Raw genomic sequence first — 15,287 nt, forward strand, 5'->3', positions numbered from 1 at the left:
TTGAAACCAGGTTGTCTCTTGCAAACTCCCAAGTGGAGGCTGTTGGTTTTCTGTCACCCCATATATTCTGGGTCTGGAATGGGGCTAGGTCTGCCCTTTGCTCCACTGCACCTTCCTCTGTGTCCCCTTCTTTCCTCCGTCAAAGTCCCAGCTCCCTTGAAGATCTTGCCTCAGACTGTATTCAGGCCCTCAAGCCCGTCACTGCTGCCTCCTACCAATCTGTGGGTCACTTCCTCTCATTTGCTGAAGGTGCCAGAGCCTGGCTATATTCTCTCCATCCCCGCTCCTGTCACTGTCCTTGTTGACTCAAACATCCGTGCAGACAATTCTGATGGCACCACAGCCCATGAAGACAATTTTTTTTTTAGATGTAGTTTCACTCTTGTTGCCCAGGCTGGAATGCAGTGGTGCAATCTTGGCTCACTGCAACCTCTGCCCCCCGGATTCAAGTGGTTCTCTTGCCTCAGCCTCCCAAGTAGCTGCGATTACAGGCGCCCATCACTATGCTTGGCTAATTTTTGTATTTTTATAGAGACAGGGTTTTACCATGTTGGCCAGGCTAGTCTCGAACTCCTGACTTCAGGTGATCCACCCTCCTCGGCCTTCCAAAGTGCTAGGATTATAGGCATGAGCCACTGCGCCCAGCAGCCCATGCAGACAATTCTGATGACACTGTAGCCTTTGAGTGTCTCGGCCATCTCACTCCCTCTGACCCCTTCCTCCCCACTTCCCACAGCACACATACAATATTTGTAGACAATGGACTCCTTGGAAGAGGTTCCAATTATCTTCAAAATTATTGGCTATAACTAGGGTGACCACATCATTTATTTTCCAAACTGGGACATGTTTGTGAGTGAAAGAGGACACCAAAATAATTAAAATTATATTACTTTTGGAAATATTTACTTATTGATGACAAATTGTTTTTTATATAAAACCCCCTACAAAATAACTAGATTCAAAAACCATTTTCCAAAATAAAATATTTCTTTAAAAAAAATCAAACTAACTTATATGTGTACACTGAAGCAATGTTGAAAAACTCCTTCATGGGGTTTATCTTCACATGCAAAAACATAGGCGGAATAATTGTTCCTAGTCCTTATATAAGTTTTTAAGTTAGCTTCTTTTTTTTTTTTTTGAGATGGAGTCTCAAACTCACTCTGTCCCCTAGACTGGAGTGCAGTGGCACCATCTCGGCTCATGCAACCTCTGCCTCTCGGGTTCAAGCGAGTCTCCTGCCTCAGACTCCCAAGTGGCTGGGACTACAGGCATGCACCACCATGCCCGGCTAGTTTTGTGTTTTGAGTAGACATGGCGTTTCACTATGTTGGTCAGGCTGGTCTTGAACTCCTGACCTCAGGTGATCCACCTGCCTCGGCCTCCCAAAGTGCTGGAATTATAGGCGTGAGCCACGGTGCCCAGACTAAATTAGCTTCTTAGCTGAGTCTGGCATGAATAAAGAGTGCCACTGGTATCTTTCTGAAGAATTTCCTTTTAAAAAACAGATTTATATTTTGAAGTTTTTGGACGCATTCAAAGTAAATTTTATGGCAAATAAATCTGAAATTGTTGACACCTTTAATTGATTTTTCTCTGTAGATCACAGTATTTTCAATTGACAGTATATTCTCTTCAGATATTAAGAAATTTGGTGAGCTCAGTGCAAATTCTGCTAACTGAATGATATCCTTGGTTCTAATTTTTAATGTAAATATTTTGTCCCCTGTATTGACACATTTCCTTTGTTTCTGCCCCATTCAGAGTAGTATTCATCAAAACATATTTTTATAAAACATAACCTATCACTGAAGTCATCTCTATTTATGATTCTTTTGAACATTTCCCTATTACACATGTATTTCACATGCTGATAGGCGAGCCTTTGGAGAAGCTGAAGTAAAAAGTGAAGTACAAGCAAACTCATCCCAGGTTATTTTAATGCAGCTATCAATAATAGTTGGTTAACAAATAAAAAATCTGGCCAGGCGTGGTGGCTCACACCTGTAATCCCAGCACTTTGGGAGGCCGAGGCAGGTGGATCATGAGGTCAGGAGTTCAAGACCAGCCTGACCAATATAGTGAAACCCCGTCTCTACCAAAAAAAAAAAAAAAAAGTAGAAAAATTAGCAGGGCATGGTGGTGCACACCTGTAATCCCAGCTACTCAGGAGGCTGAGGCGGGAGAATCACTGGAACTCAGATTGCCGAGATATCTTGCAGTGAGCTGAGATCCTGCCACTGCACTCCAGCCTGGGCAACAGAGTGAGACTCTGTCTCAAAAAAAAGAAAAAAGAAAAAAATAAAGAAAAAGAAAAATCCAAGAGAAATGCTGAACTGGATGGGCCCAGGGCAGCAGGCAGAAACAGGGCCTTTTTGAAGAAATGTAACACTAACTCCTCAGGGGTAGCTCAGTGCTTCTAGGTCACGGCAGCAGATACAAATCACTGGAGGGCTCTTAAAACATGCCAATGTTCAAGCTCCAATCCCAGGTACTCAGATTTCACTGGTACTGGGTGGGGCCCGGGAACCAGCACTGCAGCCTCCTGATTTCAATGTGCAGCCTACTGCTGCACTTTTTTTTTTGACAGTCTTGCTCTGTCATCCAGGCTGGAGTGCAGTGGCACAATCTCGGCTCAGTGCGACCTTCGCCTCTCAGGTTGAAGCGATTCTCCTGTTTCAGCCTCCTGAGTAACCGAGACTACAGGTTCGAGCAACCATGCCCAGCTAATTTTTGTATTTTTAGTAAAGACGGGGTTTTGCCATTTGGCCAGGCTGGTCTTGAACTCCTGACCTCAGGTGATCCACCTGCCTCAGCCTCCCAAAGTGCTGGGATTACAGGCATGAGCCCCAACGCCTGGCCTACTGCACTAAGTTTAGGCAAGATCAGCTTTGTCCTCCAGAGCTGGCTGCTCCTAAAGCATCACGTGGCAAGTATGCATTGGCTTAGACCTCAGTGAGGGAGGCATATCAGGAGAAGCAAAGCCACTGCCCATGATCTCTGCACCTCTGCAGGTGCACTGTCACATCAGGCTGGGCGTGAGTCCACAGAAGGTGCTCTGGGAACTGAGGAAAGCAAACGGTGGCCCCGCCACGAACCCTGTGTACACAAGACACAGTCAGAAAGATTGCATGTCATCCTTTTAAACATTTAATTAAGTAATTTCTACATCATCATGACAAAAATGAAACCTCCTGAGAGTTACAGAATTCTAATGAGAAACAAAAACTTAAAATTCTCACAAAAGCTCTATGTGAGCCTGTCATAAGGGCTGCACTGCATTCTGAACATTTATTTAGAAAACAATTGTCAAAACGTAAAATCCCCAGTGCCCTCAACATGATGTAGCATTTCGGCTCATTCTATAAATTTGTGATCTTCTTTGTCACTCCAAGTTTTGGAGTATGAAAAAGCCTGATGGCAAAGAATAACAACAGGGGATCTGTTTCCCCAAGCCCTTCCCACGCCTGGATGCCCTGTGTGTGCCCCCTCAAGCGCTGGTGTTGCCCAAAGAGTCAGTCAGTAAAGCAGCACTCGTTGGCGCTCTGCCTGCTCTGAATTCAGTTCCGAGGCTGTGAATTGAACTCTGTACAAATGTTCTGGATGACCCTGGGAACATATTGGTAGAGGTTGTCAAACTCATCCACAAAGAAGGAGTGGTCCCTGGCGGGGTGAGTGGCAATGACTTCTAGCTCCTCCTGTGCGGCCCAAGCAACGCCGATTGCATAGGTGATCACTCCTGCGGGGACAAAGATTAGATGAATGAATGTCCCCAAGAAAAGGAACTGCCAAAGAATCTCTGCCTTGTTGTTGCTCTGTTGGCACAGCCAAATCCAAAATCAGAAACGTGCCCAAACCAAACCAAACTAAACCAAAAACCCCCTGCAGACCTCTAGGTTTCCAGAATTAAGACAAAGTATGGCCATTCATTCCTTCACTCAGTAACTGCTTTTGAGCATACACTATATGCTAATAGTAACAATATTTACATAGTCGTTATCTCAGGAGTTTATAGTCTTTTAGGAGAAAAAATAAACAAAATAGAGTAAATCACATGGTAAGAATTTTGTGTTCAGGAATAAAAGAGGGGAAGATATTTTGGGACAAGTGAAAGTTTTGGGGCCACGCAGACACATAAAACACGCCTGCTACCAGTGCGGAGAGCTGAACAGAGCCTTAAATGCATCAAAAGCTGGTTCAAGATTTTTTTTTTTTAGATGGAGTTTTGCTCTTGTTGCCTAGGCCTGAGTGCAATGGTGTGATCTTGGCTTACCGCAACCTCTGCCTCCCTGGGTTCAAGCAATTATCCTGCTTCAGCCTCCCAAGTAGCTGGGATTACAGGCATGAGCCACCATGCCCAGCTAATTTTGTATTTTTAGTAGAGACAGGGTTTCTCCATGTTGGTGAGGCTGGTCTCGAACTCCCGACCTCAGGTAATCCACCCTCCTTAGTCTCCCAAAGTGCTGGGATTACAGATGTGAGCCACTGTGCCTGGCCAGTTCAACATCTTTTACACCAAAACAGGGAGTGTCATCACTTTAGGCTTGAGGGTGACTTTACAAACGGTTGAATCCAACCTCACTTCCAGTGCAGGAACCCTTGCCCAAGGTGCCAGAGAGATGGTCCCCAGCATCGGCTTCATCACTGTTACGAAGAAAGGCTTCCAAGATAAAGAAGGGGGTGCCCAACACTGTTGGGTGCTGCAGGGTGGTCATGTAAGGTGAACATGAAAAAGTGCTCAATGGGTTTTCATTTGCTTTGAGACAGAATATCAGTTTGTGGCCTAGGCTGGAGTGCAGTGGTGTGATCTCCACTCACTGCAGCCTCCACTTCCTGAATTCAAGTAATTCTCCTGCCTCAGCCTCTTGAGTAGCTAGGATTACAGGCGTGCACCACCACACCTGGCTGATTTTTGTATTTTTAGTAGAGACAGGGTTTCACCATGTTGGCCAGACTGGTCTCAAACTCTTGACCTCAAGTGATCCTCCTTCCTCAGCCTCCCAAAGTACTGGGATTGCAGGCGTGAGCCACCACGCCTGGCCTCACTGGAATTTAAAGAAAGCAAAAAGAAAACAAGACATTGGTAATTTGTCGAGAACAGTCTCAGGGGAGAAGGGGCCAAAGAAACCAAATGAACTACTGTTGAGAGTGAGAAAGAAGTGAACATGTGGGTCAGTGCACACAGCTCCTTTCCTGAGGTTTGGCTGTGAAAGGGAGTCGGTAGGTGGTAACTGGAGCAGAACGTGGAGTCACAGAGAATGTTTTATTTAGGGAGGGAGGAACTTGAGCCCATCTAGGTGCAAATGGGAAGGAGTGTAATAAGACTGAAGGTGTTAGACTGCGGTGGGGAGAAGTAACCCAGGGCGGAGAGGACAGGATTCAGAGACAAGGCATCCATTCTTAGTGGGAAAGCTGGGAGGCTGCCTGGGGTGATAGGTCTTGATTTGGGTTGTGGGCAGCTGGTCAGCAGGTTCATGACCTTACTCTACAATACCCTATTCCCACACCACCTTCAGGCTGGTCTGAGTGGGGTGAGCAAAATGGCCATGAAACAGAGGGTGGAGCCTGGATGTAGACTTCCTGCCCTGGCATCATCCCCTGGGGCCCCCACAGTGGTGTCACTATCTCTAGCATCTTCTGGGTGCCTGGGAGAGCCATGCCTACCTCACGTGGCTCTGACCTAAGCTGCTTTTTGACTGTGGTCCATTAAGTTGCATTTCAGTTGCCAGTCCCTTTTCTCACCCCTCCAGTTTCTTTTCTCTGAATATTGTCTAGATTGGAAGGAGCCAGCTTTGGACTTTTAAGTGCTGCCAGGTGTCAGTGAGAGCAGCTTTGCTGCAGAGCTGGGCTTACACAGACTAAGCCCTCCTTCCTGCTCAAAGATGGAGAGCTTGTCCTTAAATAAAAACTTGCAAACAGTACTAGAAATTTAGCTCTCCAGGCCAGGCACAGTGGCTCACACCTGTAATCCCAGCACTTTGGGAGGCTGAGGCAGGTGGATCACCTGAGGTCAGGAGTTCAAGACCAGCCTAGCCAACATGACAAAACCCTATCTCTACTAAAAGGACAAAATTAGCGGGGTGTGCTGGCACATGCCTGTAATCCCAGCTACTTGGGAGGCTGAGGCAGGAGAATCACTTGAACCTGGGGCGGGGGGTGGAGATTGCAATGAGCCAAAATTGCTCCATTGCACTCCAGCCTGGGAAACAAAAGCAAAACTCTGTCTCAAAAAAAAGAAAAAAAAAAAAAAAGAAAAGAAAAGAAAAGAAAGAAGGAAATTTAGCTTTCCAGATCCCAAGTCCACTCGTGTTGTAGAGAATCTCCTACTGGCAATTCTAACAGATGGTCACCCAGCCTTGACTTGGATACTCCCAGGAACACAATGCTCACTACATTTTCAGACCGATCTCAGCGTTAGGCTGAGTAAGAACCTAGGTAATTTGCATCTTTTGGTCGTAGTTCATTAAAGCTGTCCTGAGAGCACCCAGGCCATTTCCCTCAGTGTTCATTTTTCCTGATGAGTAGGCCAAGGATCTCCTCTGGGTGAGGTCCAAAAGAGGTCATCTAGAAAAATAAATGATGGTGGAACTGAGCACAAACGGGGGACAGATGTTTAGAGAAAGTAGGAGAGCCTTGGGCTTGTTGTCAAAAGCTGGCCCACCTGGCTCTGCCCATTCAATCTGGGAGTTCAGGCCGGTTGCTTCTGAGCCTTAATCCATCCTCACTCTGCTGATATGAGTCCGGTGGACCTTGTGATTGTTGGCATGCGGGCATTGAGCACCGCACCATAAAAAGCAAATCACCAGGAAGACTCTGCCTGAACCCAGTGTCTGATTACTTTGGATTCCAAAATCCAGCACTGTTTATTCATTAAGGCTTGTTTTAGGAAGAAATGAAAGCAGCTTTCAACAATTCGGAAAATCTTGCGAAATTACTGAAGTTAAATGTAGGTACAGAAGCCAGGTACAGTGGCTCATGCCTATGATCCCAGCACTTTGGGAGGTTGAGGTGTGTGGATCGCTACAGGTCAGGAGTTCAAGACCAGCCTGGCCAACACGGTGAAACCCCATCTATACTAAAAATACAAAAATTAGCTGGGCTTGGTGGCAGGCACCTATAATCCCAGCTACTCGGGAGGCTGAGGCAGGAGAATTACTTGAACCCGGGAGGCGGAGGTTGCAGTGAGCAGAAATCATGCTGCTGCACTCCAGCCTGGGTGACAGAGCAAGACTCTGCCTCAAAAAAAAAAAAAAAAAAAAATGTAGGCACATAAGGAGAAATAACAACCACAGCAGTGAGTTGTGTACACTCATATTTATCTACAGGGCATTGGTTTACTTTTGACTACAAGGTTTACTTTTATTATTATTACTGTTATTATTATCACTTGTGGTTTTCTCCAGGCTGTTTATATTCTTGATAACATATGACACTTTTTGGAACAGTGCTTATACATAAATTCTGCAATAAAGGCGTAAGTATTACTGATTTTCTAAACATTTACAGATATATTTTGCTCATTTTTCATATCTTAAAACTTCTGTTGCCCTCATAGAAATTTTTATGTGGAAACAGCTCTCTGAACTTTTTTTTTTTTGAGACAGGATCTTGCTTGTTGCCCAGGCTGGAGTGTGGTGGTGTAATCATAGATCACTGCAGCCTTCAACTCCAGGGCTCAAGTAATCCTCTCACCTCGGCTTCCCGAGTAGCTGGGACAATACACGTGCACCACCATGCCTGGCCTCTTTAAATATCTGAATTAAAATTCCTTTCAGGTTTCCCTGAAGCTCCCCGAAATCTGGTTAACAGTCGCTTACAGAAAGAGTACTTGTCTTTAAATATATTATTATTCCTTAAAAGGTACTAACACACGGCCAGGCATGGTGACTCACGCCCGTAATTCCAGCACTTTGGGAGGCCAAGACGGAAGGATCACCTGAGGTCAGGAGTTCGAGACCAGCCTGGCCAACATGGTGAAACACCGTCTCTACTAAAAATACAAAAATTAGCTGGTGTGGTGGCGCACTTCTGTAATGCCAGCTACTTGGGAGGCTGAAGCAGGAAAATCACTTGAACCAGGAAGGCAGAAGTTGCGGTGATCAGAGATCACGCCACTGCACTCTAGCCTGGGCAATGAAACGAGATTCTGTCTCTCAATAAATAAATAAATACATAAATACATATGTACATACATAAAGAAAGGAATAAAAGTTGCTAACACAATTTAGTGGTCTAGGTACCAGTACAATTTGTCATATTCAATAGAGATAGAGGTTTGGTGTTTTTAATAGAGGTAAAGTGATGAGTTCAATTCCCTTTTAATGTATCACACCCTTGTGGAAAATGCCTCAGAGTGCAGGCTGTAAAGGAAAGGGTTAATGTGCCCAGTCATCCACAGGCCATGGGTTTGTAATGCCACTTAGGAGACCACCTTGCTGCCCTGTCCTTTTTCTCTCCCTACTCAGAGGGGCTTGCAGTGTTTCTACCTCTAACGCCCTCCCTGAAGCTTTGTACATTTTTATTAAGTTGTAGAAAAGGTCAATGCATAAAAAGACAATAGCTTCCTTGTCCCACTGGCCCACCAAGCTCCAGAAAGATGCCTCGGCCCCAGGCTGCTTGACAACCCAGCTTACCCTTCAGATGGGCAGCCATGGCTGGGATCCGCACGTCGTCATAGGACCTCCCATCGGTGATGAGGATCATTAACTTTCTCTTGTTGGGCTTGGACTTCATGAAGAGCTGCTCCAGGGCGAAGTTGATGGCAGCCCCCGTGCTGGTGCCACCACTCCAGTAGCCCACCCTCTTGATGGCGTTGAGGATGTCGGGCTTGCTGCTATACTTGTCAAACCCAAACTCCAGCCGCTGCTCATAGGTGTACTGCACAGCCCCGATGCGCGTGTCCGTATCAGAAATCTCAAACTCTTTGCTGATGTTGGTCACAAACTGGAGAACGGTGCGGAAGTTGCCTGTCCCCACGCTGCTGGAGCCGTCGATGACGAAGCCAATGTCAGCCGAGTTCAAGCAGGTCTTGCTGCAGGCCAGGCGGTCGGTGTCACAGACCCGTTTCACCAGGGTCTGCAGGGTCTTGTGGAGGCCAAACCAGCTCTGCACGTGCAGTGAGTAGAAGCCGTTGGTTCTGCACACGGCCTGGAAGACAGAGGGGAGGGACCCACACCAGGTCGGGGTCAGATCCTCCAGTGTCACCGTTAGGCTTGATCCCCGGGGCAGATGAAGAAGCAAGCAGAACCTTGATTTCTGCTTTAGTTCTCCTATCACGTTTTTCCATCTTGGTTCACCCAGCGGGCACCCACTGAGGCAAAGCCCCTGGGTTATCTCTGGACTCAGTCCCACTCCCTCAATTTCAGCTGGGTCCCTGCCTGCATTAGTGGAAAGCTGTCTGCTAAGCAAATTCATAGGGAGATATTAAATCTCCGGAATCAGCTTCACATGTATGCTTCTCCAGGCCCCTCCCTTTGTGTTGGCAGCCAGCCATAAGATTGGCATTGGTGGGCACCATGGCATGAGAGGACTAAAGAAAGTTTTTATTCCGATTGGGAAAAGAGATGACATACACAATAAATCACCACAGAAGTGTTTCCAGAGCAGCCTGTCACCAAGTGGGAAGGGATCCCACAGTTGCTGAATGACCACATGTTGGGGGTCCCATCAGATGCTCTTGGAATGATTCTCTCATTTAATCCCCACCCTCACCCTGCAAGGTAGAATCATAACCCCCTGCCATAAAGAAACCAAGCTATGAAGGGACTTCCTGAGTCCATGAGATTGGAACACAAATCTATCCACCTTCAGAAGCAAACAACCCTGCCTCCAGGCAAATGAATATTTATTCACTAGTGCCTAAGTTTATTCCAGAAAAAAACAAGGCAGCTGCAAATACACCTTGAGCAAACTGGTTGTTGCCCTTCTGGAAGTGGGTGGCATAGTGTTCCCAAGGCATGGTGTTTCTTCCTTACCCCTGCCTCTGGGTCACAGAAAGAGTCAGACCAAATGACTACTGCTGGCCTTGGATAATTAATTAAAAGGTTATTTTGGAACAAGAGATGGCTTCAAACTTTCCTGGGAAATATTTTTCTTAAATTGATTTGTAAACACCTAAATGGACTCATGCCTATAATCCCAGCACTTTGGGAGGACGAAGCAGGCAGATCTTGAGATCAGGAGATCGAAACCATCCTGGCCAACATGGTGAAACCTGTCTCTACTGAAATACAAAAAATTAGCTGGGCGGGTGGTGCATGCCTGTGGTCCCAGATACTGGGGAGGCTGAAACAGGAGAATCGCTTGAACCCAGGAGGAGGAGGTTGCAGTGAGCCAAGATCATGTCACTGTACTCCAGCCTGGTGACAGAGCAAGACTCCACCTCAAAACAAAAACAAACAAAAAATCCACCTAAGTGGGGTAACAAAACTTTCCATGAAACTGGTGACATGTGAGGTAAGTGCTGAGCCTGAGCTGAATTCTGGCCAACAGATGGAGGGAGGGATTCCCACCAGGTAGTGAAGTCACAGCAGGAGACAGTGGCGGTGCTGGGTGTGGGTGGGAGACCAGTTGACTGGAACACAGGGCTGTGGGAGGTCATAATGGATGATACCATAATGGGCCAGGAGATTGGGTGGGACTGCACCCCAGAAGGCCTTGAGAGCAATGGGTAGCAATGAAAGATTTGGAGCAAGGACCTCACAGGGCTGGAATCAGAAACGTGAGTTGGGCTTCACTGTGAAATCTAAACGAACCCAGGTTGAGCACTGGCAGGGAGAAGGACCAGATGCAGGGTACCAGCTTGAACTGGGGAGGGGGCATTGTGCGTGGGGAAGAGCGGGGAGAGAGAGAGAGAGATTTGTGATGTGGAAGCTGCTGAGGAGTTCTGGGATGACACTGCCCCCTGGGACGGGTACGTGGTCATTCATGTAAAGTCCAGAGGAGGAAACCGTTTGGGGTGAAGATGATGAACTCGGCTTGTCACAGGTGGATTTTAAGGTTCTGACAGGTCATCAGGTAGAGAAAAGTCAGTCAGCTGGAAATGGATGGCTAAGAGCTCAAGAGATGAAGGCGGAAGCTGTGACCTTGGAAGGGATTCTGCAGAGACAGGGCCTTTTAAAGAAGGGGGTGCAGACCAGGGGAGGTCCACATTGAGGGTAGAAAAAAAGGCAAGAGGTCATGAAATAAGAGCCATGCCGGGTCCTGGAAGTCCAGGAGAAGAGCATTTCAAAAAGCAGGAAGTGGCCATCAGTTTGAGATGCTGCAGGAGGTTGAGCCCTGCTGGCTCTGAACACATAGAATATTAAAGCCGGAAGGGCCTTAAAGACAAACCTGTCCGAGGCTTTCTTTCTGTTTTAAAGCTGGAGCCTCTTCTTTGGAGGAAGGTTTATGTGGTGTTCCATTGTACCAGATGCACAAAAGCTGAGCAGCTTTGGTGGAGTGAGTGAGGGAGGCCTCGATCACATCTCTTGCTGGGCATCTCCACAGAACCCAGGAGACGCATCTGAAAACGCCATCTCACTGCTGTGGTTCAGTGCCTCCCTTCTATCATTCATCAGGTTCATTAATTGGCAACGTGTGTATACAGAATAAAGTGTGTGTGTGTGTGTGTGTGTGTGTGTGTGTGTGTGTGTGTGTGAGAGAGAGAGAGAGAGAAAGGAGAGAGAGAGAGAGGGTATATGTTCGCTTGCGTGAGTGTGAAGGCTCCCTGGGCTGCCTGGGTGAGACTCCCCTGGGGCTATGGGAGGAGCAAGGGAGAACCTAGCTAGAATTCGGGGGCACTGCCCCTCTACTCTCCTCCAAAGCTGCTGGCCTTGGGGAGATGTGGGGTTTTGCTCTGAGAGGGTAATTGCAGGTTCTGAATTGACCAGTCCCTCCCTGGAGGCCTTACTGCCTAGAAATGAGCTTCACGCACATTTAAAGGCATGGGAAACCCACTGCAACGGCATTATAACTTCTCAAAGTGCAGAAAAGCCTGATGTTGGGTGGGTCTCTGGGCATCTACCTTGTTTGCAAAGTTGGGCTCCACCACATACTGCTTCTCATTTTCAGCAGCACCTTCAATGGTGATGAAGAAAATGTTGATTCCTGACTCTCTCGCAAGTCTCGAAGCCTCCTCCACTTTGTCCGTGGGCCAGCCATCCACCATCACCACCACCACGTTGGGAGCGCCGCTTCTGTTTCCATTGGCTTTGGAAAAGAAGTTCTTGGTCACAAAGGAGATGGCCCGGCCTGGAAGAAAAGGAAAACTCGTGATTGGAGCGATCATGCTGATTATAAATACAGGAAGAGATCACAGTAGCACAAGAAGTTTCAGAAAAACGAAAAACACACTCATTCCCTCCTTAGTTGTTTTTTTTTTTTTTTTTTAAGACAGGGTCTCACTCTGTCACCCAGGCTGGAGTGCAGTGGTGTGATCATGGCTCACTATAGCTTCAACCTCCTGAACTTAATCAATCCTCCCATCTCAGCCTCCTGAGTAGATGGGACTACAGGTGTGCACTACTGTACCTGGTTATTTTGTATTTTTCTGTAGAGATGGGTTTCACTATGCTGCCTAGGCTGTTCTCAAACTCCTGGGCTCAGGTGATCTGCCCACCTCAGCTTCCTAAAGTGCTGAGATTACAGGCATAAGCCACTGCGCCCAACCTGTTTCTTTTTAAAAAAACACCTTAGCTGGGCGCGGTGGCTCAAGCCTGTGGTCCCAGCACTCTGTGAGGCCGAGGCGGGTGGATCACGAGGTCAAGAGATGGAGACCATCCTGGTCAACATGGTGAAACCCTGTCTCTACTAAAAATACAAAAAATTAGCTGGGCATGGTGGCACGTGTCTGTAATCCCAGCTACTCAGGAGGCTGAGGCAGGAGAATTGCCTGAAACCAGGAGGCGGAGGTTGCAGTGAGCCGAGATTGCGCCATTGCATTCCAGCCTGGGTAACAAGAATGAAACTCCGTCTCAAAAAAAAAAAACAAACACCTCAACTATTTTTAGGTGTAGAATTCAGTGTCATTAAGTACATTCACAATATGCAGCCATGACCACTATCCATTCTGGTTTCCTTTCAAGCCTTTAACTTCTAATTGTCTCTGCTTTGAAGAAAGTTTTAGAGACAGCAAGCTGGTGAGAAAGACTTTCATGAGAATAAAAGTACCCCTTCTCTGCTGGACTCACACTAAGCCCCTAAGCCAGCCCCATGTTGTTTCCGGGAATATAGGGTGGGAGGAGTTGACTGGGAGTGATGGCAGCCTCTTCTTGGCCCTCTGCAGCCTGAGGTGAGCCTGGGCTCCTGCTGGCTGTGCAGAGCTGTGTTCTGGGGTCAGCAGTGTTCTCCCTCCAGTTGCAGGCCAGGCGTACAGGTCTGGCTGGGCAGGGAAGAGTTGCACCCACTAGGAACTGAGAGACTGTGTTCTAGTCCTGGCTGTGCTACTTGCTAGCTGTGTGGCCCTGAATAGGTCACCGTACATCTGTGGGCCTAGATTTCCATGACAGCAATCTACTTCAACTGAGTACAGCAGTCATGAACTGCTACAAAGCCTTCCACCATGACTTTTCCAAGAGCATATTTTGCAGTGAGAAGGGCTTCGGGAAATTTTCAGAGTCAACTAGACAATGAACAATTGACTCAGTTTTCCAGGTTGTTTCCAGTTTTAGCACTGAAAGCCCCAAGTTCTCCTGGGAAAACTGGGACAACTGTTCACCCTAGAGTCAGCATGGCTGTATATAGTAGGCAGAGCTCTTAACCCGGACTTTGTGAATTCCAGGGCGCTTGAAATTATGCGTACTATTCTGTGTATATAAGTATCTGTCTGGATAGAAGAGCCACAGTTTTCATGAGATTCTCAAAGGAGAGTCCTCAATCTCCATAAAAGTTAACAAGCTCCTTCCTTTGACTTTAGGATTAGTATTATTATACTCAATGCATTTCTGATTTTGGCAAGCATCCTGTCTCCACTAGCTGGTATTATCTTACCTGTCAAATGAAAGCATCAAATGGTTACATGTACAGATGCTTGAGAAATGTCTTGAAAAACCCATGTGAACTGGCTGCACAGAACCCAGTTGCTAAGGGAAAACCTTGGCTGCTGAGAACTGCTTTTACAGCCAAAGGACAATTTTTCTCAGAGCTCAAAGCACCCAGAAGTCCCCTCTGGCCTAATATTAGGCACCTGTAGGCAGAGCACAGGATGCCATGAGCAGATCCCCTCAACTCTGCCTAGCCTTAAATCTGGAGGCCGTGATGTATAAGTGCTCAACACACATTCCATCCACCTCCCAGTGGGTCTTGAAAAATAGAGGCTGGAAATCAGAAAACTACGTTTTCCAGACTCCCTTGCAGCTAAGGCTTTAGCTTTGTTTTAGTTCCATGAATTGATGTACTTGCATGAGATTTAGAAGATAAAAGTGAGACAGAGGCTGTAGTTTGTTTATATTTTTGCTGACAAACATCTTTAGTATCCGACTTCTCTGGGAGACTGTCACCAGAGGTGCTTGGACTTGGTTGCTAGTTTTAATGTTGTGGGGTGACAGGGTTTGGACATCCATGTTGTGGGTGTGAATGGGGCAAGGAGGGCATGGTTCTGGAGCTGGAAGTTCTAGTGGAAGCTTCCTGATCATGCTGGCTTCCTGAACAAAGCAGGTTTCTGAAGAGGCTGCCATGGCAGAATTCAGAAAGTGATTTCCTGATCTTGGAAGAAGGAGCAGCTCCATTGGAGGTCCTGCTTTGGAAGGACCTTCCTGCTTTGCAGGAAGCCTTCAGATACAACTCTTAAATCTCAGCCCAATGTCTGCTTGTTCAGTTCTTTTTGGTGATTCTCAAAACTGCTTAATACCCTGAAATAAATCCCTTTGAGTTGGAATAACCTGAATGGATTCTGTTCTCAGAACCCAAACTCCGGACAAATCATGTTTGTGATGAAGGTAATACTGCTTTGGGGGCATGGAGAGTGACTTGGCTAGTGTTTATTTAGCATTGTTCAAAGGTGAAAAGCTCTGTATGTGCTAGATACTAATGTTCTGGTCACTGCAGAGACATACACTGAAGTGGGAAGGGAAACCATCCATCAGATTTACTGTAACTCTGAGGATGCTCCCTTAAAGACTGTTCGATTCCCAGCATGTGCTCTAAGCCAAGAAACTGTGGCTGGCTCACACCTCCATTTCTTTGGATTTTGATGACAGGAACAGTTCCCTGAGAAGTGGACAGTCTCCCCTCCAGCGCCCCCAAAGCCAGTCCTTCATTGACAAATGAATACACTGGCATGGGATCTTTCAGTCTTTGAGCTTGGT

The 15,287-nt window shown here is 46.8% G+C and overlaps 1 protein-coding gene and 1 long non-coding RNA gene across 3 annotated transcripts in view; one reads left to right on the forward strand and one right to left on the reverse strand.

Moving 5' to 3' along the window:
• Positions 1-3,132: 3,132 nt before the first annotated feature.
• VIT (vitrin) overlaps positions 3,133-15,287 on the reverse strand; it is a 120,698-nt gene continuing 108,543 nt past the window's right edge. For both annotated transcript variants that reach the window (XM_008980871.4, XM_035272822.3), the window contains 3 exons: positions 12,008-12,234; positions 8,637-9,150; positions 3,133-3,742 (listed from right to left, as the gene is read on the reverse strand). In XM_008980871.4, coding sequence (XP_008979119.3) covers positions 3,564-3,742; positions 8,637-9,150; positions 12,008-12,234 — 920 coding nt within the window. In that variant the 3' untranslated portion in view covers positions 3,133-3,563. The remainder of the gene's footprint in view (positions 3,743-8,636; positions 9,151-12,007; positions 12,235-15,287) is intronic.
• LOC103788004 (uncharacterized) lies at positions 10,662-12,187 on the forward strand. Its single transcript, XR_613807.4, has 3 exons — positions 10,662-10,723; positions 11,364-11,561; positions 12,055-12,187. It is a non-coding gene; the product is annotated as an uncharacterized LOC103788004 (long non-coding RNA).

The sequence above is a fragment of the Callithrix jacchus genome, chromosome 14, assembly GCF_049354715.1.
Source record: "Callithrix jacchus isolate 240 chromosome 14, calJac240_pri, whole genome shotgun sequence".
NCBI lineage: Eukaryota > Metazoa > Chordata > Mammalia > Primates > Cebidae > Callithrix > Callithrix jacchus.